The 25,320-nt window shown below is 39.2% G+C and overlaps 1 protein-coding gene across 2 annotated transcripts in view; it reads left to right on the forward strand.

The window, feature by feature from the left end:
* The window catches only part of adam9a (ADAM metallopeptidase domain 9a), a 42,434-nt gene that overhangs the window by 4,651 nt on the left and 12,463 nt on the right, over positions 1-25,320 (forward strand). For both annotated transcript variants that reach the window (XM_070833684.1, XM_070833685.1), the window contains exons 2-8: positions 8,409-8,509; positions 13,800-13,858; positions 15,802-15,880; positions 20,936-21,012; positions 24,094-24,301; positions 24,445-24,510; positions 24,982-25,053. In XM_070833684.1, coding sequence (XP_070689785.1) covers positions 8,409-8,509; positions 13,800-13,858; positions 15,802-15,880; positions 20,936-21,012; positions 24,094-24,301; positions 24,445-24,510; positions 24,982-25,053 — 662 coding nt within the window. The remainder of the gene's footprint in view (positions 1-8,408; positions 8,510-13,799; positions 13,859-15,801; positions 15,881-20,935; positions 21,013-24,093; positions 24,302-24,444; positions 24,511-24,981; positions 25,054-25,320) is intronic.

The raw sequence follows: 25,320 nt of genomic DNA on the forward strand, positions 1-25,320 counted from the left end.
AAAGGATCAGTCCGCAGTTATTCTATATTCCTCTTGTTGTCAACAGATCGTCCAAAACCAGCAGTGTAGTAGTCCGTCTCCCAATGCTCTCTCACCCTGCCTGTGCCCGGCGCTGTCAGAAAAAGGAAACAAAACTAGGAATAAGTATGAATGCTGTTCCCCGTGTTTATTTTTTATTTATATCAACTTAGCAAATAACATACTATGAATGTAGTTATCAGGCTTTCCAGATCACTGATTAAAAGTTTAATTACGGATAAATATCTTATTTACTTTTGTCTTTAGCTGCCTGATTTTTGACTGATGTTCAGTAGCGTCTTTCATGGGACAATATTGACTGTAAATAATAACATTATATACATGACATTATGTTTTAACTGGGAAAACGTGCTGAAGCGTCTGGAGTGAATCACCAGCTCTGAGTGTCTGTAGTTTTTTGTAAGATTTTAATGGCACCGTCACTCTCGCAGATGCTGCTGTTTCTGCTGTTTTGTTATTTTTTTAAAAGAAAAAACTGAACAAATTAAGAACAGAATTTTATTTTTATTTATTATGAAAGACTAGAAATGATCAAACCTTAAAACACAGTTTCTGAGGGTTAAAATATCTAAAATCCCAAATTCCATAAGTGTCTTTCATGCTGCAGTAATGAAAACCTTTTTACACCAAGATCTGTGTAAATCTTTATTGATTTCTTAATTTCATGGTTTTTCTTGATCTCTTTATAAGTTTGAAGTGAAAGCGGCTTCAGTCTCATAAGTAAATGTTGTTTTGTTATAATTTTACCTCCCTTGTGTTTACAAAGAAACCGAGTTACAGTTATTCAATGAGAGCATCTCTGCAGATCTGCTGAGGAATTTTCATTCTTTTGATCGTTAAATGTGCCGTTTTTTCCACCATGTTTGTTACTTTAAACACTTTAAACACGTATGTGACATTAGACGCTGCAGGTAAAGAGGTCAGGTGTGGTGTCAGTTGTCTTCTGATTGGCTGGTCATCAGGTCAGGTCTGTTAAAGAGGTCGTGGTTCAGTCAGTGGGTCTGACTGGACCCACTGAGCTGATCCACATCCAGAGGTGGCACTGAGGCACTGTGAGGTTTTCACCGGGTTCGGTTTGACGCTTCAACTTTAAATCAAATTTACTTCAGGGACTCTGTAGGTTTTCTTAAATCCAGAGTAATTTATTGAAGATTTCTTTCGATTTAGATTTAGGATTTCTCTAATTGTTATTAAAGATTTTTATAGAATTTCCAGATATTTTCTTCGGGAGTTTTACAAGATTTTTCTCATTTAGATTTGTTTTATAGATTCTCTGTATTTTCTTAAAGATTTCTCAAGGTTTGACCTTTTTGCAGTTTCTCTAAAGTTTATATATATATATATATATATATATATATATATATATATATATATTTAAATATATAAATTAAGTTTATTATTTATTAAATATTCAAACATTTCTCAATTTTTAAAATATTTTTTAAAGGACATCTCCAGGCTTTCTTAGTTTCTTTAGATTTTCTTAGAGGCTTCTAAAAAGGCTTCTCCAGGATTTCTCCAGATTTTTCTTTGATATTCTTAAAACTTAAAACAGATTTTCTTTGGGATTTTCCAACCATTTCAAGATTCAAGATTCAAGATGTTTATTTGTCTTGTAAAAAGTCACAATAAAAAACATCTGTTTGCTTAAAGGACTTTTTTAGATCTTCTCTTAGATTTCTCTACATTTTGGTTAGAGACTTCCAAGTGTCCCTTGAGTGTCTCTTTGAGGTTCGTCTGCTTTTGTTGGTAGAGGAGAAAGTGTAGCGATGAAGTCAGAATAAATTCGATTAAGTCAGAGTAATCCTCATTAATCAGCAGGGGTTAACGGGGTGGTCAGACCAGCAGAGAGCAGGATCAAGATTAGACTGGAAGACAAACAGATTCCTGCAGAGAAAAAGGTTATTACAACAATCAAACACACTGACCATAACAAACCGAGCAGTATTTCTTTCACTGGCAGATTTACACACGGATGCAATGTGATGTGAAAATATGCAGCTAATCAAACCACGTCCTGATTTATGTGAATGTTAGAACAAATATACAGAAACCTCTCATAAAATGCAATTATGTATTGTAGACCCTTTAAAGGTCTTGAACTTCAGTATTTTTAAACTTGGGGCCTATTTTTTTTTAATGTATTTTAGCTTCTAAATGGCTTATTGGGTTTTGGAACTGGTCCAGTAAAATCACCTCAGCCAGCAGCTATGAAACAGGGTAATCCATTGGGGTAACTGTGCCCGATTAAAGTACTTCCACCAACAAAGTACGTCCACTGACAGGCGCATATTGTAGTTTTAAGTGTCTGATAACATTTGGAAGGGATCCCTGCAGAGATAGACCAGTAAGATCCATTTGGTTTAACCAGGAATGGTCGTTGTATCGCTCACTTCAAAGAAACCAGACTCCATTGACAAAAACAATAATTTTACCTCACAGAACACAGGAGTTTTTGTTCTACTCTTGCCTCAATAAACTGTCTCGATTGTGGTATTGTGTGACTTTGGTGTTTGTAAAGGGTTAGTTTGAACTAACCCTTTGTCCTTGCTGAACCAATCATCTGTTCTCACAGAAAGAATTCCTTTGTTCTGCGAGGTAAATTTACTATTTTTATCAATGTAGTCTGGTGTGTTAGCCAACCAAAAGGATCTTCCAGGTCTCTCTCTGTAGGGATCCTTTCCATAATGCTGTCAGACACTTGGAATAGCAATCTAAGCCTGTCAGTGGCTAAAACAAACACTTTTAGTGGATCTACTGTGATCAGGTGATGTTGCCCCAAATTATTTCGTTGAAGGTTGCTGGCTGAGGCGACCTAACGGACCATTTCCAAAACATTTAGTATTTTTTATTCATTTAGACACCAAATTATGTTAAAATAGGATCCAGGTTCAAAAATACAGCAGTTCACTTTCAATGCCTCCAATATTAAACAAGTAAACAACCAAAGATGAACTGAGGTCTTTAGACACTTGTTTGGACATCTCGTACGGTGTAAATCGGATCTCCGGGTGCCGGTGTTCATCCTGGTGTGAGTTTGAGACCCGTGGTGTGAAGCCTCAGAATGACCTGCAGTGACCTCTGCATGAAGAAGTCAGAGCAGAACAGAGAGAAAAGCAGGAAGACGGAGTTTGAGAGAGGATGTGATTCAGTGGGTGGAGGCTGGCATGACGAGTGGACAGTCTGCGGCAGACTGTCAACAACAACTCAAGAAACAAAAGGACGCTTTACATGGAGAGCACTCTGAGTGGCTGAGAGAAAATATAACGTATAAATAGTTATTTCAGGGGGAGTTATGGAACTATTTCTCCTTTTAAACAATGTTTTTAGTATGATTTTCAACACATCTGCCACAGATTCATCATATATGATCTACAGAACTTAAAAAGTGACTTGTACGCTCACATAAATCTATAATAAGTAAAAATGGGAATATATTGTAGCATCTATAAGGAAGTGATGCAATCAATAAACATGTGGAAAGGAAGAAGGCAAAATAAATAATGAAAAATATGATAAAAACAGAAAAAAGTAAATATCCTAACTTAGAACCCAAAGATGTGACTTTGCCAGTTTTCATTATTGTAATCTATAATTTCTTTTAATACAATAATTGCAAGTCTTTTACCTGCAACTCTCAACCATTTTACATTTAATCTGTATCTGTATCATTTAATCTGTAGGCCATTGAACAGTTGTGTTGTGTCATCAGTTTATTTGATTTAATCTGTGATAGTTTATCCTGAGATTGATATTAATCTTCTTCACAACTGGTATTTGCAGCTGTTTACTTACTGCAATCACAGTGATAAAGTGTAAATACCCAAGTGTCTCTGCAGCATAGTTTAATGTTTGCTCAGGGGCACTATGGCAACCGGTCGGGAATCAAACCAGCAGGCAGCGTTTTTGACCTGGAAACAGACAGACGGGCAGAGAAAGACAGAGAAAGAGAGCTGAATTATCATAAGAAATCCTTTTATATATAGGACTACACACACACAAACCCACAGAAATACACACAAACACAGAGTTATAAATGGTGCATTCATTCCTTGAAATGAGACAAACAAACAACAACTAAGCCGGCACTGATGTGAGCACAAAGACTTTACGTAACAGGGAGAGAGAGGAGGGAAAAAGATGAAGAGGAAGGACAGGAAGAGTGGGGTAAAAGTCACACAGGTCATCTGAGTTATTATTCCTCCTGTTTTATTTTTAGATGAAGTTCACTGAATTCAACTGATTTTGTTCTCATTCACAAAACGATTGCACAGATGATTTTTTGCTAATCCACAAAATGTTGTAACAAGGTCTTAAAGGGACAGTTTGGAAAAGCTGCTGTCGACGGGGGCAGCAGGAAAACGTATTTTAGCAACCTAAAGAAAAGGCCAAGAGTATGTTATATGTAGAGTATTTTCACCATTTTATATTTCTGTCAGACAGCCCTTTCCAATAAAGAACTGAAGCCCCTTTCTCTTTTTCTACACTTTGTTTTAAGCCACCAGACTCCATTCACAAAAACAGTAATTTTACTTTGCAGAACACAGGAGTTGCTGGTCTACCTCTGCCTCAGTCGGTTAGTTTGTTTGTGTTACTGTGTGAATTTGGTGTTTTAAAGTTTTACTTTGTATCCTTATTAATATTTTAGTTCATTGATTGAGGCAGCAGAAGATCAGCATACTTGTGTCTTCTGTGAGGTAAAATCACTGTTTTTGTAAATGGAGTCTGGTGACTTTGAAGCAAGTGAAGAGAGGGAGAGAGCAGTGTCAGTTCCCTGTCAGAAAGGGAGAAGTAGAGAAGATATGCTACACTATAGTGTACATTAAAAATGATGTTGACTTGTTTTAGGTGGGCCTTTTTTAGGTGGCTAAAATCTGTTTTTCTGCTGCTGCTCCTCCAGACTGGGGGCGAGCCGACCGCCAACCCCACTTCAATTAATCCAAACGATCCCTGACAGGCCTACAGCATCTAGGAAAGAATCTGCAATCCAATAATTTGGGGTCATGACAATTTTCTTTCATTAATCCAGATCCAGAGAGTTAGACGTACGGTATTTATTTGGCACTATATTAACACTAGTTAATTACCGTTAACTTTGTGTTCTGTCTTTTATTTGTCTCTCGTTTTGACTTTTGAGTCTTCAGCTCAATTTCAGGTATAAGGAAAAGGTTTTGAAGTTTTTGTAGTTTTTGAATTTTGTGTTGACAACACACTGAAACAGTTAATCAGTTAATGAGAGGCCGAAGTAATGAGAGGGCAGACTAAATCTGTACCACAGTGTGTGTGTGTGCGTGTGTGTTGGCCCGGCCTACATTCCCACAGCCTCGTCCGCTGATCGACTCTCTGACTGTTGGCGGTGAAAACTCAAACCGATCAAAAACAGTCATAGCCCAAACCAAACTGTACGACAGTGAATCAGAGCCATTGTTATGGAGAGGGATTAAGGGTAATAATCTGATTTTACAAGATTAAAGCCATAATTCTATGTGAAAGAACTTCGATATTTTCTGAGATTGATGTGGTAAATTTGGTTTACGCTACATTTACAGGGCAAAAACTCACAAATTTGGCATTCAAAGCAGACATTCAGGTTTTTGTTGGATCCACGTTTAGACCATCAGCTGGTCTGTTTGTTTGTCGTGTAGAAATAAACAAAATACAATTTACAGTTTAAGTGGTGCTGTGCAGGGCAGGATGACTTGACGGCGAGGTCGCTAACCAAAGACTGCAGGCGTTACCATAGTTACTGATTAATACACACACACACACACACACACAGGCGTCCTCCCCGGACACACACAGACACGGGTTACTAAACATCTAGTCTGCTATGTTGTGAACAGATGGAGACAAACTGAAGACACTGACACTCGTGTTATTAGTGTGTGTGTGTGAAAAGCTTTTACAGGCTTCACTTTCACTATGCAGTTCTGTCTGCCACTGGCCACAATCTCCCAGAAAGAGGAAAGCTCACTTTACAGCACAGAGGAAGCGTGCCAACCACGGCGCAACCAAACCGCCACCCAGATGACGTTCTTTGACTTTAATCAGTAAACAACACGACCGGCGTGCTCATAAGTACAAACTAATGATTTACTGTCTTTGTTGTTGCACTGACATCATGGTTTCTACTTAAAACTGGTTTTCTTAACGTTGTTTCTTGCTTTGGACAGCAGCCAGGCTGTTAGTGGTAGCGTCAGCTATGATGCTAACTCTAGGAGGAGTTCCTTCATTTGACCTCCAATTGAAGCCAATTATTTATTATCCTTTTTTTTTTGTTTGTTTTACAGTCGGAGGAAGTTGAGATCTAAAAAAAATAGTGGGCAATAATTGAAAAAAAATTCTTCTCTCTAATCTCTTCTCGTTCTTTTATCCCTGTGAGGACCAATGAGAGTGATGGTGATGGCGATGGTCGGGATGTTCACAAACAGGATGTATGTGCTCTGAGGAGTGAAGACATTTTGTTCGGCCTTCACTTCGTCAAAGAGCTGTTTTAGAGTTTGTGTGTGTTGGTTTGGACGGGTGCCCGGAGCTCTGTGACGGTCACCTGACACGAACCGACCCGCACTCTGAAAACGACACCGCGCCCAAACATCCCAGCGGTCTGTGTTTGTGTGGGCGTGCTGCTGCAGGTGAAGGTGAAAAAGTGAAATCTGATCCAGGAGCAGATGTGTAGCGGCGTGTTTATATGCAGGTGTGCGGCGTAAACCCTCCTCTTCATCTGCCGTATGCTGAGTTTGAGCTTGGCACCAAAGTCTACCAAGGTGGAAAATGATCCCACCTTTCATCTTCCATGCTGTTGTTACTATTTAAGGCACTATTTAGATAATAAATAATAAACCACACTTTCAAAATCTTTATTTACTACCTGAAAAAGTATAAAATATTAATATAATAATTACTGGTGTAGAATGAAAGTTACAACTGGAGACAGGCTGACATGTTTCCTCCACCTTCAAATTGGTTAATCTGAAATGCATGCTGGGATACTTGTCGGCAGAAATGGTAGCAAAACGATGCACGCTGATGTCAGATTGAACGTGCCCGTGAATGGGATCAAATAATTTAATCCTACAGCTCTGCTCCACTGCTGCTACACGCTTATTCAGTGTTTTACAGCCTCGTCGTTTACAGTGATCGTTACAGAAAACAAGTCTTTCTGGTTCAATGTGTTTCACATAATGAAGCTACAGAATCACCTCACTCAACCCCTCGCTCTCGTCTTGTTGTCACACACATATGATTCAGCTCCCAAAGCATCCTGGGTAAAGATCAAAATAGGTAAAATATCCACTTAACTGTGCAAATAAACAACTAAAAATGTGAAGCAAACACACCAAAGCACATTATTTAACTTAAGTCATGATTCAGTTCAATTAAATTAAGACAAGACAAACCTCTGTGCATCATTTTGTTCTCTGATAAACCTTCAAACTCATTGATCTGTTACTTAAACTTGACTTCCTGGATCAGATTTCATTTTCTCACCTGAAGTGTTTTCAGTCTGAATGTGGCTGTAGACATGTCTGTGGAGAGAGAGTGTGTGTGTGTGTGTGTGTGTGTGTGTGTGTGTGTGTGTGTGTGTGTGTGTGTGTGTGTGTGTGTGTGTGTGTGTGTGTCTGAGGCCACTCTGCAGTGATAAGTCTGATAAATATTTCATCAAAGTTAAACAAGAAAACAAAAGTCAAACTTGTCTTTTAGTGTGAAGCTGAAACATTGAAAGTTGAAGTGCGTGTGTGTGTGTGTGTGTGCGTGTGTGTGCGTATGTGTGCGTGTGTGTGCGTGTGTGTGTGCGTGCGTGTGTGTGTGTGTGTGTGTGTGTGTGTGTGTGTTTGATAATGGAGGTCTGACGAATGCAGCCATGACAGACTCATAAATGATTCACTCTTCCCGCACAAACAAAACCTCTCACAGGAACTAGAGCCAGAGCCAGCGGAGACTTTTCTTCAGCTTTCTTAAAGTCCAACAAAAGGAAAAGTGAAAGTTATCGCCCCTTCAAACAAACGTCCTTTGGCCAATGAGTGTTTGAGTTCACCATCAGTTCGTATTGTTACCATGGAGATCTCTGAGTGAGCCTGTGATCGGTGCAGAGGTGTGACCTTATCAGGGGAAAAAGCAAACAACGTGACAAACGTCGTCCAGATGTGTCAGAAAGTTCAACACAACACTTTCACTCAACCACTGCACTTAAGTACACATGTTGAGGTACTTGTACTTTACTGGAGTATTTGTATTTTATGGTACTTTTACTCCACTACATTTCAGAGGGAAATGTGCTTTTCCCACAGTCCGTTTGTCTGGCAGCTGCTTGTTTTGTGCTCAGATCAGTTTCCACGGTCCCCCTGTTGACTGACTGTTTCCTCCTGCAGACTCCCGGCAGACAGAACACCTCTCCTCCTATCAGCTGACCGTCCCTCGACCAATAGGAGGCAGGCTGAGGCGGGATGTGGACGGGAGACCCCCCAATCAGGTCAGAGTCTTTACCACTACAGTTTTTACCCCAAATACAAGTATGAGCCTGAAAATGAGTTATTTGTGCGCCTCTGGTTTGTGTTATGTGCGGTGTGACCTCTGACCTTCTGGAAACACAAACTCAGCTGAGGATCAGCTGCCCAATCAGGTCCACTTCCTGTCTGTGTGACCTCACTCGTCCCTCCGCTGTGTCAGCAGCACATTATCGCTCCTCGCTGTAACCTGAGCAGTTTAACAGGAGCGTTACGAACATCATCCCGTTGTTTGAACCGATGATTAATCTTATTTAAACGGAAACCTCAAGACTCCCAAACAGCTGATCTACTGTAAATGATGTCTGAGGTGACATGAAGACTCAGACTTTTGACTTTGTCTTCTACACAGGCGACAAGACTCTTACTTTGGCGGTACACAGGAAGTGGTGTCTGTTTGAATTCTTTGACCTCCCCTCATGTGACAGCAGCCTGTAGTTCAGATGTTTGCTTATGGACTAAATCTGAAATGATCGGAGAGAAGTAATGATATCCATTATTTAGAATGAATACTATTATTTTAATACTCCTACCAGACATCAGCAGCTGCTTCACTTTGACATCGCAGAGCAAAAAACATCCAGCGAGGCTAAAAACAAATACTTCTACTCCACTATTTATTTATCTGACAGCTTTACTTTATGAATTAAGATGTTTACAGACAAAACATATAAAGAGCCTATGAAATATAATGTTTTGGTATGAATTAAACAATGTCTCGATTCATCAATTAGTTGATTGGCAGATATTAATCGGCAACTATTTTGAAAGTAATATATTTTGATCATTTTAATCTATGTGTGATCATATTGAGGTTTGGACTGTGAACACTGTGAAGGAGTCACAGGAGTTTTTATTTTTTTCAGAATTAAAATTTAAAAATCCAACTATCAATGTATTAATGGAGAAAATAATCATTATTCCATATATAGATATTATAAATAATAATTATAAAACAATCATAATTCCATTATTCCTTAATGAAAATAATCAGTAATCAATCAAAATTAGCTCCACCTCAACCACCTCCACCAGTTAAATCCTGTTTTTATATGAATGATGAGGAGAAATAATCTAATGATAGAATATATAATAGAACAACAGTCACACAGTCACTGCACCTGATTATACTTTAACTTTAGTAACATTTTCAGTCTGTGGTTTTTACTTGTAGCTAAAACAATAAGTATCTCTACAGTCTTGTATTAGTGCTTTTATTGAAGTAAAGGATCTGAATAATTTTTTCACTGCTGACTTCAGGAACTAAAAACGTCCAGTCAAGAAATAGTAAATAAAACATCTGTCTAGTTATTCTGCTGCCAGGAGTTTGGGTTTATTTCACAGCAACAGACTGGAGCTGAGTGCTCAGTGGGTCAGAGCGCAGCTGAGAGCGTTCCCAGCAGAACTGCAGCAGGGAAAAGGTTCCACCACTGAACATGCCGAGAAGATCGCTGAAATAATTCTGTTTGACTAATAAGACTGTAATGATTCAGTTGATAAGGTGGACCTGAACCTCCTCTACTCATTATGAACACACTTCATGTGGCAGGACCACCTTAAAACAAACACACACAGCCGAGACAAGTAGTTAGAGGAGGATTTAATCTGCTGTGTGTGTGTGTGTGTGTGTGTGTGTGTGTGTGTGTGTGTGTGTGTGTGTGTGTGTGTGTGTTTCCTCTGCAGTCATCTTCATTCCCATCCCGCATGCTGGAACATGTTCAACACACACATTCATCCAGATCACACTCTCACACACTGTGGGGAAATGTGAGCATGCTCACAGCGAATGACGACATGTGAAAGTATGATGTGTGTGTGTGTGTGTGTGTGTGTTTGTGTGTGTGTGTGTGTGTGTGTGTGTGTGTGTGTTTGAGCCTGCAGCCATGTTTTTCTCTCCTGCTCTGTCTGATGTGTTTTACTTTCTGCAGGCAACAAATAACAGCTGAAAAGTCCTGAAAACACTTCATGTTTTATCAGTCGCGCTTCACTTTACCTCCTTACGTCTCGGTTAGCTGTTTCCCCCCCGATGTTCAGTCGTAATGCCAACACTGTCAGCATACACTGTGTTTAATATTCACTATTAAACACTTCCAACATTAGATTTTTTAGGCAGATACTATTTGCACCTGTGTGTAAATAGCCTATACAGCCTATTCTAGCCTATAATAGCCAATGTGGCTATGAACACCCTGGTGCATGTTGGAAAGAAGCTATTGTGTGTTCAGAGTACCCTGCCTTATATATTCATATTGACCCATTATTTTAACTCAGACCAAGTGGTTTTGTTGCCTAAACCTGAAAAACTGGGACTGAAAACTGATATAATTGATAAAGATAGAAAAAGAATTATGAAATATATAATTTATTAACTACGTTTACAATTAAATTAATGTAACTTATTGTTGTTTTCATACACGATGTGAACCCAGTTCTCCTGGATGAAAGTCGTCTAACCAAACCATGCAGCCACCAACCAGGTGTGAATAGCTGATTAGCCGCCGTCTCGCTGTTTGCACCCAGGAAGTTGCCTTTGTGAATTTTATTTATATGGATCAACAGAAACTATAAGAGTCGTCTCAGCTGAGAGGACAGATGAGCAGCTAGTGCTGCAGAGAGATGTGTCCCAACTACAGCGTCTGCAGTCACACATTTATCGTACACTCAAGGTCACATTGCAGCGCTAATTACAAAAACAGAGTACATGTTTATCATACGGTCTCGGCTATAGAGCAACTATCGTCATGGGAACGGTGTTCCTGCTGCACCCACATCAGAAAACTGGCAGATGAATGAGGTTAATCAGAGTTCACACAGGTTGTTAAAGGTAGAGGAGGTCAAGACATCAAGTAATGATTAAAGATGATTAATTGACATTACACTTGTCTCTCCGCATCCATTGTTGTATAATAAGAGCAATAAATAGAGGCAGCTGTTTTGGCAGCGATGTATTTTATTTAATATGACGAATGTCCCAAAATGATGAACTGTTCCTTTACAGTAAATGTCTAATAATACATTCATCAACAGTTTAAAACCTCTGAAGAATCTGTAACTGAAATAAACCATATAATAAATGATTGATAGCACAGTAGTGATGTTTAATGGCACATGAACAAAGTTATAAAACATTCACTAACTCTTTATACACATGAACAAGAAACCCTAAACTGCTCGTAGATGTGAGTTATTATGTTCATGGTGCCTGTAAATGCTGAAATAAGTGTTCACTAATGACCTGACAGTGCGGATAATAAACGTTATACATTATTTGCAGCTGTGTTGATCCACCACAATAACTCAACACATTTCATGATGTCAGTGCGTTGGCATCTGTAGCGGTTCACCACCCACCGATCTGCCTGCAGGGCGCTGCACTCAGTGGGAGACGATCGACCGCCGCTGCTATTAGAAGTGGATATGATCATATGAGCGTGTGATATAAATATTGTTAAACTGTGGTCGTAGATGTAACGACGCCTTTAAAGCAGTTTGACAGTCCGACTGCGAAATACATCAGTGTAAATCATGTAAATCAGACTAAGCTAAGCTAACAGTCTCCCCCTACACTGAACAGAGCCTCAGTGTGCTTGTGTGTTTCATGAAAATGTTGATTTTATGCAATATTTTTTGTGATATAACAATAAAAGTTGCCTGTACAAGTTAAATACTATGGTGTGAAGTGAAAACAGAAATATAATAATGTTTTAACATTAAATGGGTCTCATTAAAATTAGAAAATTCTTGTTATGATGAGAAACAGAAACCGTGTTGGATTCAGCCTCCCTCTCCTGGCAGAGGTGTGTCTGATCCTCTGTTGACCTTTGACCCCCGCTGGGTTAGAGGACAGAGGAGTTGCTGTTGGCAGCTGGGTGATGTAGTCCACCGCTGACTTCCTGTCCTGATTCACCTCAAACATGGGCACACACACACATTCACACACCAGCTGTCTGTGTGTGTGTGTGTGTGAATGTGTGTGATCATCCCTGCAGTAATCACATACCTGCTGGTAGCTGCAGCTAAGACCCACATACACACAGAGACACACACAGACTGACAGACATACACACACACAGACGAATGTAAATGTTGCCAGGTGAGTCAGAGGCTCAGGTGACCTTGGAGTTTAGTCTTTCTTTAGTTTTTTGGATGCTTGCTTTAAGCCTCCCTTTGAAGCTTCCTGTTCACACCTGGAGAACAAACTCTGATCTCACCTCTATCACAACCATGATGTCACACCTGTCACACAGACACCTGTGTGTTGTAGAGAATCATTGTTTGATATTTTTATTAAGCATCATAGCTTTATTTTCCATAACATAAACCAGTACACAATGCAAATCGTTTATACAGTATCTACTAGACTAATGTCAGTATCATTAACATCAACGTCAACGTCAATCTCGTCAAAGCCACCAGACTCCATTCACAAAAACAGTAATTTTACCTCACAGAACACGGGAGTTGCAGTTCTACTGCTGCCTCAATCGGTTGGTTCGTTTGTTTAATTGTGTGACTTTGGTGTTTTAAATGGTTAGTTCATATCAAAACTAACAAGCTAGTTCTTTGATCAAGGCAGTGGTCGACCAGGAAGTCCCATGTTCTGCGGGGTAGAATTACCGTTTTTGTCAATGGAGTCTGGTGGCTTTGAAGGGAGAGTAGAGCTTCAGTTCCCTGTGAAAAGGGCTGTCTGTTAACAATGTAAGGCAGTGAAAATATTCTAAATTTAGCTTACAATTAAACTGATACTGATTTTCTTTAGGTGGGCCATCCTTTAGGTGGCTAAAAATTTTTTTTGTTGCCCCTGTCCCACAGCAGTGCATTGCTTAGTGTTCATGCTGGGACTCCTGACTGCTTCTCCAAACTCCATCTACTGCAGGTCATACACTGATTATGGATGAATACCTCATGCAATCTGGTGTTAAAAAAACTGTTTCAACATTGTCGCTGGTTGATTGATGTTTAAAACTACACCCCTGAGTCCCTCCTTGTCCTTGTTGTCATGAATTCACTTCTTTTGTGGTCAGTTGTCAGAGTTTTACCACTCATACTGCTACTTTGAGCCACTTTGTGGTAGTCTATTGATAACAAATGCCTATTTTAAACAGCCAAAATAAGCAAAAATGCTTCTATGTTTAATTTTTGTGTGGTTTTTAATGAGAGTGTGTGCAGAATAAACATGTTTTCTTCAGACAGATGTGTCTGTAATTATTGGAGTCAAATGTATTCACCGCACCGTCTCTCTGTTTCCGTCTGCAGGTCTCTTATGTCATCAGTGTGGATGGAAATGATCACGTCGTTCATCTGGAGAGAAACGAGTGAGTAAATATATATGCTGTGTGTCAGTGTGCTGTTATATTGTTGTAAGGCGAGTTTGTTAGTTTATTTAGACTAAAAATTAGAAGAGCAGCTAAAATGTTTTAGTTTGCTGTAATTGAAGACAAGAAAAACAGTAAACCATGAAATTTTTGTGGCATTTTTACATGAAAAATTATTATAGAAATAGTGGCTGATCGTTTCAGCTGTACTTGTGTTTTACAAATCATCATCATATTTTAAAAGGTCTCCGCATGTTTTGTGCACAAAAGTAAAAAATACAATATTTTTCTCTGAGATGTGGTCTGAGCACCTAAAACATGTTCTGAAGTACAGTACTTAATAATAATTACTTAATATAGTACTCAGTACTAAGTTAAAAAAAAGAATTTAAGTCTTCTGATCCAATTTATTCATTCTGTTTTTGTATCAAAATGCCCGACACAAAAAACACAATCAGGACAAAGAACACAATTTGAATAAATTTAAAGAATCGTGGTAAAAATGAATAAAACAAAGACTCAACAACATGAATGAAGGCTATAGATTATGTTGTATGTACTTCTATCACTAATCTTAGCGTGTCGTGTGAACCAGATGACATCATATCAGACGCTGCTGATTGGCCAATCAGATCCATCAGTTAATGACGTTAACAGAAGAGAAAACGCATCCGATAATCTTCTTTTTTTAATGTTCCTGCAGCGACAGCAGAGTCAAACAGCTGCTAAAGTGTTTACACAACGTTCATGTTTAATTACGTTTTAATTATGCAAATTGAATTAATCATTTTATCTGTTTTCATCCCAGAAAAGCTGTGACTTGAGTTTAGTGTCTGAGTTCTGTTTGAGGGTTTTAATCTGAGCCCTGGTGACAGACGGTGTTCTTCTATCTGCTCTCTGACTGTGTTTACAGTAACATTACTGATATTGAGCCTCAGTATCTCACTGTTGGCAACAAACTCTGATAAACCTCAGTGTCTAAATCAGGAAGCGCTGTGATATCTCGCTCCTCTGAAGGACGAGAGTCTGCAGAAACATGCAGACTGAAGAGTACTGTGAGCATTAGCGTTAAATAGCAGATGCATCTATACATGCGATGCAGAAACTTACATAGACGCAGTGAAAAAAAACTATTTGATCACTCAGACACAAGTTTTCTTCTGCGTCTTTCAGATTTTATTATTTCAGATCATGGCCTGTATAGAAGTAGTGGATGCTGCCACCATGACGTCACCTATTGGTTTATGGACTGCTGTTTTTAAGATGGTTTAACAGCTTTCACCAGCCTCTGATTGGTTAGGTTTAGGCATAACCCACCTCTGATTGGTTCGTCACAATGTAGCCCCGCCCTAAATCATACCCTGTTTTTCTAAATGGGACCATAATTTACTAAATGAATATAAAAAACACTATCTGATAGTGACCGTGAGCTATTCTAAGATTATTTGAATATCCTTGACATCCTTTGCGATCATAATTCTTAAACGGTAGTCAGATTATTTTGCAACTCATACTGTGAATTTTGTTACTGCAGATTAAAAACAAATGCTGGACTGAGTACCTTAAACCTTTAAGATCAGACGTTAGCTGCTTTAATAGAATAAAGGAGTTAGAATGTGATTCAGATTGTTTTATTGCATCTAACAGCTCACTCTTTATTCTTTTTTTTCATTTATTCTTTATTTTTCAACCCTTCAACCCCCTGTAGTATCTAAGTTGAAAGCCTCCCATGTTCATTCATAAATAATTTAAACGTGACAAAAGAAAACATCTAAAAGAGCAAGGCTTTAAAATGGTTATCAAGTGGCTTTTAAATGTGTACAAAGCCATGCAGCAGTACTGGTGCTTTGTAAAAAGATGAATGTGAAATGGCCGAAAACAGAAATGACATTTAAAAAAAATCAAAAAACAAACAAAACAAATGCTGTTGTTATTGTTTTCAGACTGCTGCTTCCTGCAGACTTCACTGTGTTCACCTATAGTCAGAACGGATCACTGATCACATCCAGACCACCTGTACAGGTAACACACACACACACACACACACACACACACACACACACACACACTTGTACATCCACAACCACAAGACTGAAGCTAATTCTAACCTGAATCTTACAACCCAGTTGTTGAAGTGGAAGACGGCGGCAAAAATGCCCACATTTCCCAAAAACATCCTCTCTCTGTTGGGTAAAGGCATGTCCCAGTCCTCACACACACACACACACACACACACACACACACACACACACACACACACACACACACACACACACACACACACACACACACTTATACTACCTCAACCACACAACTTATTCTATCCTGGATCTTCTCTTAACTTCATATCACTTGTCCCCAGTTCCCAAAAATGTCCTCACTCTGTAGGTTTAAAACATGCCCCAGTCACTATGTAGGAACGCACACACACACACACACACACACAGGCACAAACGTGTGATCCCTGGCTTTTCCCCAGGGAGCCAATCATTAGGCAGATCTGAGCATCCAGGACCAATCAGAGCTTCAGATGATAAACTCCAACAGGAAGCTGGGATGAGGAGAGAACGATGAGTCAGTGAAGTCAACAGAAAGCTGACTGTAGCAGCAATAAAAGGCCCAACAGAGATGGTTTTTTAATTTGAGAAATCAAAATGTCCCAGAAACCAAATGTCATTAAACTTCTCAGTGTGTCTCTGAAGCTTCTCTGGAGCTGTTTGGTTTATTGAAACAAGATTTTTCCCAGCAAGAAAGGCATGATGGGAGTTCCCTCTGTGTGTGTGTGTGTGTGTGTGTGTGTGTGTGTGTGTGTGTGTGTTTGGTAAGTGCATTGATATTTCCTGTCTGCTGACCTACTACACTCTTTACCCTGAGGTTTTCCCTCCCTCTCCCCCTCCCTCTCCCCCTCTCTCTCTCTCTCTCTCTCTCTGTCTGCAGTGTTTGATATCTGATATGTAATGAAGCATTAATGATTGACAGACTTTGGACTCTTGACTCCATAAACTCCAAACCCTCACTTTCAAATCCAGACTATTTTATTGACATGACATGTAAATACATCAGTGGTGCTAAATCATATTAAGTGTATGTGCTCGTAGCTCTGTGTGGCTGTGTTTAGACCAAAGATGGTGCATTACAAGCTGTGCCGATGTTATGAAAGGGTCCTCACTTCCTGTCTCCAGAGACGGAGTGGTCGCCTCGTTGTGAACGTTTGGCAGACGGTCTAGAAACGACCAGTGGAAGAGTGATGAGGACATTCGTTCATCTTTGGTTAATGTTAAAATGCACAATGATACTTCTTACTGTTAAGGACGATTGCTGCACTCCAACAGCCTCCTGCCAGAAACAATATCTGTGTTGCCAGATCTCACGAGAGTCTGTCTCTCAAACAAAGTTAAGGGTTAGGGGACTGCGTAAGGATGACAAGAGGAAGAATTTTTTATTATTTTGTATATCATGTCGAGAATAAAGTTAAAATGCTCAACATTTCGACTTTATTCTCCAGACACGTGAAAATGTTGATCTGATGAAGAAAAGTTTTCACAGTTCATCCCGAGGGGAGCGTCACAGTTCACGGTCCATCTGATATCTTGTTATCTAAAGATAGGGGGTGTGGTATCGTGGTGTTAATGCAAAATCAACATACAGATGAATCAGCTGACAGACGAATCTGAATGAAACCTGAACTTTGAAGCCTCGGCGCTCCGCAAACGGTTCCAAATGATGATGGACGTCTTGGGAAATGATTCAGCTCATGTTCCTCCTCTTCCTCCAGACGCCATAAAATGTCTCAGTCGTGAGCTGCAGATTGTCTTAATGGATAAGAAATGATGGAAATCATTGGAGGAGCATATTTGTACCAACATATTTCCCCTCTTTGTCCACAGTAAAAAGTAAAAAGTTACTTTCGTCTTTATAATGCAACAGAACAAAACTTCCCAAACTGCAATCGAAAAAAATACACTACTGACAAATTATTATTAGATTATTGACACTGGAATCAAAAATGTTTGTGATTTTTTTTAAATGTATTTATTTGGATCCTCACTAGTTGTCGCTAAGGTAGCAGCTACTCCTCCCAGGGTCCACACACATGGAGAAACATGCAAAAGAAGACATATAACACCTGTAAAAAATCTGAATAAGAATATGTTAGAAACAAGAACAAGTCCAGGAAAAAGAAAGACAGAAACATGTCAGATTGTGCTGCATCGTCGTGATAAAAGTTTTATATCTTTTTACGTCACCCCCATGAGACTCAGCTCAACAAGAAGAAAATAGACAGAATCAGCAAACACAACTTTTGGACTTCTGTTAATTACAATTTTAATCACAAATTAATTTTACTTGTAATAAAACTTAATTTTTTGATTTGCAGTGTGAAAAGTTTTCCTCTCAAATGTTAATATGATAACATAATAATATGGAAGTGATCCAAATGTAGATGATGTGTTGAAAATGCAAGTTAAGTGGAAAAAAAGTCGAGGGATAAAAATGGATGATGACACACTGGAGAGATGCCTCATCATTTTCCTCACAGTCACTCTTCACTGACGACACCAAATTTCCATTTATCATTTAAGGGAAGTGGCCTTGAGGTGGAGGGCATAGAATAACTGAAAGAAATGGAAGTGACTGTTCTGACTGTCAGCTGGACTGTTTACATCACTTCACCCCCCCACTGCTTTGATCAAATCAGCTTTAATTAAATTAATCAAATCACTTGATTGTTTTTCACTTCACATGCATTTTCACCACCTCCTTTTTTTTTTTTTTTAATAAAGTAATTGTTGTTGCTTCCACCATCCCTCATAAATAATTCAGTGCAATAAATCAGTACCGAATAAGCAACTTTAAATATTCCAACATGAAATAATATCAAGAAAAAGCTGCTATTTGTAGTTTTTAATAATAAGCCACAGACATGAGCAGCCCTCGGACACTGGCCTGTGAAGGGACCCCTCCTTGTTACCGAGGTGGACGACCAGCAGACTGAAAAAGACCTAAAACGACGGAAACTCACAGACGGATGTTATTGAGCCTTCTGTTAGGGAGGATAACGTATATTTTAAAGGCTGAACAGCAAGTGTAAAAATAACCTTTTGTTAAAAAGAGGAGCAGCAATCTGATACTGATGTTTTCTAGATTAGATAAAAATAAAATGCTGCATTTTATGTGGTTGGAAACTCAATGAAAATATTGTGGATTAATAAAAAAAAAAAAAAAAGAAGAAGGAGAAAAGACTCCTTCGCTTGTGGTCATTTTTCTGAGTAGCTCCGGTCACTCAGAGCCACATGGTGAACGACACAAGTCCAGTCAGAGCTCAGAGGGAGACAACAGCTGCCACATAACAAAAGAACGTTAAATAAATATGTAAATAATTATTTCTGGGGCCTTAATCGTGAAAACGATACTGACGAAAGTCTCGATACTGGAGACACTTGGCTGTTTCTATTGTTTTTAAAGCTGGTTGTGTGTGTAGTAATAAAACTAAGAATATATGTTACTGGCAAACATTGATTGTGCCCAGCAGATGTTACATCTTTATCTTAGTCCGGTCCTGCTGAAGCCAAATACTGTGTGTGTGTGTGTGTGTGTGTGTGTGTGCGTGTGTGTGTGTGTACACATATCTGCTTCTGAACAGCCTGCCTGAGGAGGTGAAGCTCGCAGAGTCACTGACTTCTTTTGAATCACTTCTTAAAACCCATTTTTGCAGACCGGCTTTTACGTGATGTCTTTTTTATGTCATTTTACTCAGTGCCAGTCTCTTTTAGTCACTTATTCATTCACTTATTTATTTATTTCATTTTGCTTTGTATTGTATTTATTATTGCTCTTATCCTGACATGTAGGTTTGTATATTCTGCACTTTTTAATGCTTCTGTCTCCTATTTCCTGTTTCCCTCTTGTTCTAAATGTATTGTAATCCTTGAAGCTTCTCACTCTGCAGCTCTCTGATGTTCTTGTGTCCTCGTCTGTCAAAACACTTTGCAATCTCTCTTTTTAAAGGTGCAATACAAATACAGCTATTGTTGTTATTGTATTATTGTTGTTATATAATGTTATGATCCTCACCCTTAAAGTGTAAAAGTTCTTCCAAACACACTCAGCACTGTTTACAAGCACACACTCAGGAAGTGTTTTGTGAGCTCCTCTGGGAGTGAAACAGGAAGTGTGTGTGGATCCCGTCACGTGTTTATCTTTCACTTCGTTTCACATTGTTTCAGTCAGCTGATCTCTCACAGAGTCACTGCAGACTGCTCTCTCTCAGGTCCTCAAATTACACTGACGTCATCTTGTCTTCTTTTCTTCTTCTTCACAAGCATGTAAACAGCCCACGGACACACCCAATTTACACACTTTATACATCCGGTGTGTTTTATATGTTCTTATATATTCAAATATACTTATTTCACTACTTTATATACTCATATATATATATATATACTCATGTATATATATATATATATATTCTTTTCTGTATTGCTGTACTACACTATATGGTGTGTTATACTTTATCAGTTTTACATAATGCAATACATAATATGCTATACTGTGTTTGTGTTATATTTCTATATTAATACAGATAAACTAAACATATAATTACTTCATAACATTATATATTTTAGGGCTGTTTGCAGTTATTGTAAATGCCACCTCGTATTATTCCTCCATAGTCCCATTTTTTACATATTTTGAGCTTAAAGTCACTGGTAGGTACAAAATGTTTTGACACTGGTCCATTAAATCACTTATTTAAGTTATTATATATTTGATTATATAGAAGACGTGTCTATATATTGTCATATGGTGTCATTTGTTCTCTTATAACTTTTCAATATTTGACATTTCATTTTCCTTGCTGCTTCTTTTTATCTCTTTCATCTGTTTTCCTCAATTTCCCCGACTTTAAATGTCAGACAGAGGTTACACTCGATGTTACTTCTGCCGACTACACAGTAAATAAAATATAACGGAGCACACCGGCCGAGCTGCTGTGAAGCTGATGTCTGCCTCCATCTGGTGCGTCTGGGACACTGCAGCCTGTATAATCTCTCTCTGTTCTGTCTGTTTCAGGACCACTGTCACTATCAGGGCTATGTTCAGGACATGGAGGGGTCTTCTGTTGCTATGAGCATCTGCAACGGCCTCAGGTGACACACACACACACACACACACACACACACACACACACACAAACTGTTTCCATCACTTCAGAGCAGGTGTGGAAGAAGTATTCAGAAAAGTGGTAATATAACAGTCTAGAAATACTCTTGAAAGTCCCAGCCTGACAATTTTACCTCAGTAAAAGTAGAGTCAGACTCAGAATTAAGACAATATTGTATCTAATCATTGATGCATTAATGTCTGGCTCACTTTAAAGGTATAATATCTAACATTTCAGCACAGAAATGTCTAAAAATGACTAGACCTTGTTATCATATAAATTGTTCCTTTGTGTATTTACTTCATCCCAAAACTTTCCAAGAACATTAAGACCCAGAGAAAGTTTATTCAAGGTTACAGTGTGTCTGTCAGTGGAGTCACATCCACATTACCCCCATGTAGCCGCACAGAAAACACCAGAAATTAAGTCAGAGAGTGAGGAAGGAAGTCGATGAGCTGGCCAATCTATCCTCTCTGTGTTTTTTGGTGCTTTTATTTTTTTAATTTTGTTGTTTGTGATCAGTCACGTGTCCCATTTGCTGCGTGTTCTGTCCCCATGAAGTGCAAACGCACAGGTGAAATATGACTGAATGTATTGTGAGTAAACCTTTTAATACATTACGTCGCCGTCATTTCTGTCCTGAGTGACGTCAGGTTGATTTTCACTGGCAGTTGTAGTGGTGAAAGACAACAACTCCCATGATCCCACGCTACCTTCAAACTACATCCTGTGTTACGGTGTTGATCAGGAGACGCCCAGCAGCAGAAATGACATGCTGTGCGTTTAGTGTTGCAGCTGGTCAAGGTGGAGCTCATTTTAATTACTTTATCTGCTGGGTGTGAATTTCCCCTCAGGGATCTTAATCCATCACACTTTTCAATGTGTTTATTGGTTATAAACAAGGCAGCTCTGATAGATATATGTATATTCTATTATTATACATATTTTAATTAATATTCACTATTTTTAACTTTATAATAATAATCGTTTATATTAATTCTCTGGTTCATAGATTTATAGTTTCATAGTGTCGACTTTAGAGAGAACTGACTGTAACATTCAGTCTGCTCTACCTCTGAAAACACACACACACACACAAACACACACTTTATACACACGGCACACACTCCCTTTTATCTCAAGGTCAAAGTTAGTTTCCTATTTATATTCTCCTCACAGATGGCTCACTGTGTGTATCTGTGTGTGTGTGTGTGTGTGTGTGTGTATCAGTGTGTGTGTGATGTCCACCCTGCTGTTTCAGTCTGTGTGATTCCTCAGTAATTACTGTGGTGGACTTGACACACACACGCAAACACACACACACACGCACACGCACACACACCCATGTGTGTACAAGCTCAGGCTTAATTAATAGTTTGATTTTAAAGTGCTTCTCCCAAATTACAAAGAGAACTCATCACTTATCCTTCGCCTCGTTTTTTGTCCCTCATGTATTCTCATCACATTCAGTCCCACGTGAACATCAGTTTTTCCGAAAGATAAATTGCTGCATCTTTGTTTAAAAACCCTTTAAAGGTCACTTTAAAACACCTCCTTTAATCCCTCTAACCAGCTGGATAAGAAAAATAGTCTGTGTGCTGCAGCATAGAAAAGGTTTTTAACCTGAGTCTTACATTGCACTGGTTTCTGTTTTCTAATCCTGTCGGCTGGAAATGACGTCAAATCAAAAGTGAATTCATTGGTCACATCTGCACAGATGTGGACAGCACAAACTTGGATAATATCAGAACCTTTAACACCTCATATGAGGAGTATAATCCAGACCATGATGTGCATGTAAATGTCTTAATGACATAATCCAGGTTTCTGAAACCAGGATGTTGTGTTGACATGTACAGCGCAGAAACATCCGAGCTCTCATCCAGGGTCGGGTCACATTGGCCTCTAGACCGCTCCCCCCCCCGTGTTCAAAGCATCAATCAAAACTCACCTCTTCAGAACTGCCTTTAATGTGTCATTAATGTTGCCTGTTCTATGTTTTTAATGGGTGTTTTTAACCTTTTGTAAAGCGCCCTATAAATAAGATATAACATCACTATTAACAGCTCTGTGTGGACTGTTTTGACCGTTACCGCCTGCTCCCGCTGACCCACATCAATGTAAAATCACATCATCCTCTGAATTTAATCCACAGATACTCTAATAGCCATATCCAAACACTTTGATCTGGTTTGTGTTGATCATTTGGCTAAACATTTATCAATTATTGGTCATTATGAGCCACCTTGTGTGTATGTGTATCCACGGCAACACCAGTGAACGTGTTCAGGTTCAGTCGGTCTCGTTCACAGTCTTGTAAGAGGACTTGTCCGATGTTCGCATCTTATTTTTCACAGACAGTCAGTCAAACGATGGGTCCGTCTCCAGATGGAGATCTCTAGTCCAGGCATCTTTTCCAGCTCCCCCTGTGGGATACTGAGGTCAGATGAGACATCTCACCCCCCCACTGTCTTCTGGCGTCCAGGAGGATCCTGGTCAGGTGTTGAACCACCGAGGCGCGCTGACGCCTGAATGTTTGTGGTGACACATAACCAGGATGCTCCAAAGATCTGATCAGAACAAGATGTTAACCTCCGTGTGGACACACTCACTGTTTCTGCAAAGAGTTTTTAAATAAGAGCAGCAGAAGTCTCAGGGACAAGTGGTTGAGACAAAACAAAAACGTTTCAAATTCAGAGAGACTGAAGAGAGGAAATAAAAAGATAGTGATTTTCAACCTTAACAGACACTTTGAAGCACTCACGCACACACTAACACACACTAACAAACACCGATGGAGGCGGAGCTGCCGGCATGTGGACAGGAGGAGCCGGGGATCGATCCACCAAATCCTCAGATTGATGGACGACCTGCTCTACATCCTCAGCCACGGCCAAAAAAAGCCGTCAAGCCAAAACGCCATAAAGCCGTGAAGTTTTAGAGTCTTAAACCTGCAGGTCGAACATGTGACCTGTGATGTTCAATGCGGTTGAAGATGTGATGTCTCACTCTGACTGGAAAAACAAAAACAATTTTAATGTATGATCGTTTTTCTCTCTTTGTTCAGAGGCGTGTTGCATCTCGCTGACGACAGTTACGGCATCGAGCCGTTTGACCCCGACCCCGACCAGCACCTAGTGTACCGCCTCCAGGATGTGACATCACAGCCCCGGGGGTGTGGAACGCCGCACGATGATGAGCATCACCACAGCAACGCCACGGAGCATGCTCAGTACAGAGAAGCAGAGGAAATCCATCACAGGCAGCACAACAGGGTGCGTCCTCACACACACACACACACACACACACACACACACACACACACACACACATTTTCACTATTGAATATAATCCGATGTTCTGAGGTTTCATGATTCACTGAATTTGTCCATAAAATCATGTTTTTTATGTGTTTCAGATGAAGCGAGCTATTCTCCATCAGACTTACTACGTGGAGCTGCTGCTCGTGGTCGACAACGACAGGGTAACACACACACACACACACACACAAGCACACACACTTCTCTGGTTTAATTCCTGTGTGTAGTCGGCTGCTGTAGGTCAGTATTTTCTTTAGGGAAGTAAGAAATGAAGAAATGTTATTATAGTATTTTTCTGGCCGTGGCCTTCAGTCTGGTCAACAAAGAACTCACATGTTAACTACTTCTAAAACCACAACTGCTAGTTACCGTATTGTTGTTAGCATAGAATAAAAAACTAGCTTTTGAGTTGTTTTAGGGTTTTTTTTTTTCTCTTTTGAAGCAGCTGGGCTAGCACTGTCACCCTGTGCTAAACTAGGCTAAACACATCCTGGATCTACATGTGTCACACAGATGAAACCGATTACTGCACTAAAGATGTCACAAAATTTTGGACTGTTCCTTTAATAACATAATCAATATTTGATGTTTGGTCTGAGGATTTTCTTTCTGTCTTTCTTTCTTTCTGTCTGCAGTATAATTATATGAACAGGAATGAGACAGCAGTGAGGGAGGAGATGGTTCATCTGGCAAACTTCATAGACAGCGTGAGTTAAAACACACACACACACACACACAGATTCAGATCCTTTACTTATCTAAAAGTACTAATACCACATTTTAAAAATACTCTGTCACAAGTAAGGGTGTTGTGTTAAACACTACTCAAGAAAAATAAATAGAAACATCATCAGGAAAATGTACTTTAAGTATTAAAGTATTAACAGTAAAAGTATCCCCTGTTGTACTTTTATATATTCTTAATACATGAGAAGAAGTCTTTTCAGTAGAAAGTATATTAATGTGTGTGTGTG

The sequence above is a fragment of the Pempheris klunzingeri genome, chromosome 7, assembly GCF_042242105.1.
Source record: "Pempheris klunzingeri isolate RE-2024b chromosome 7, fPemKlu1.hap1, whole genome shotgun sequence".
NCBI lineage: Eukaryota > Metazoa > Chordata > Actinopteri > Acropomatiformes > Pempheridae > Pempheris > Pempheris klunzingeri.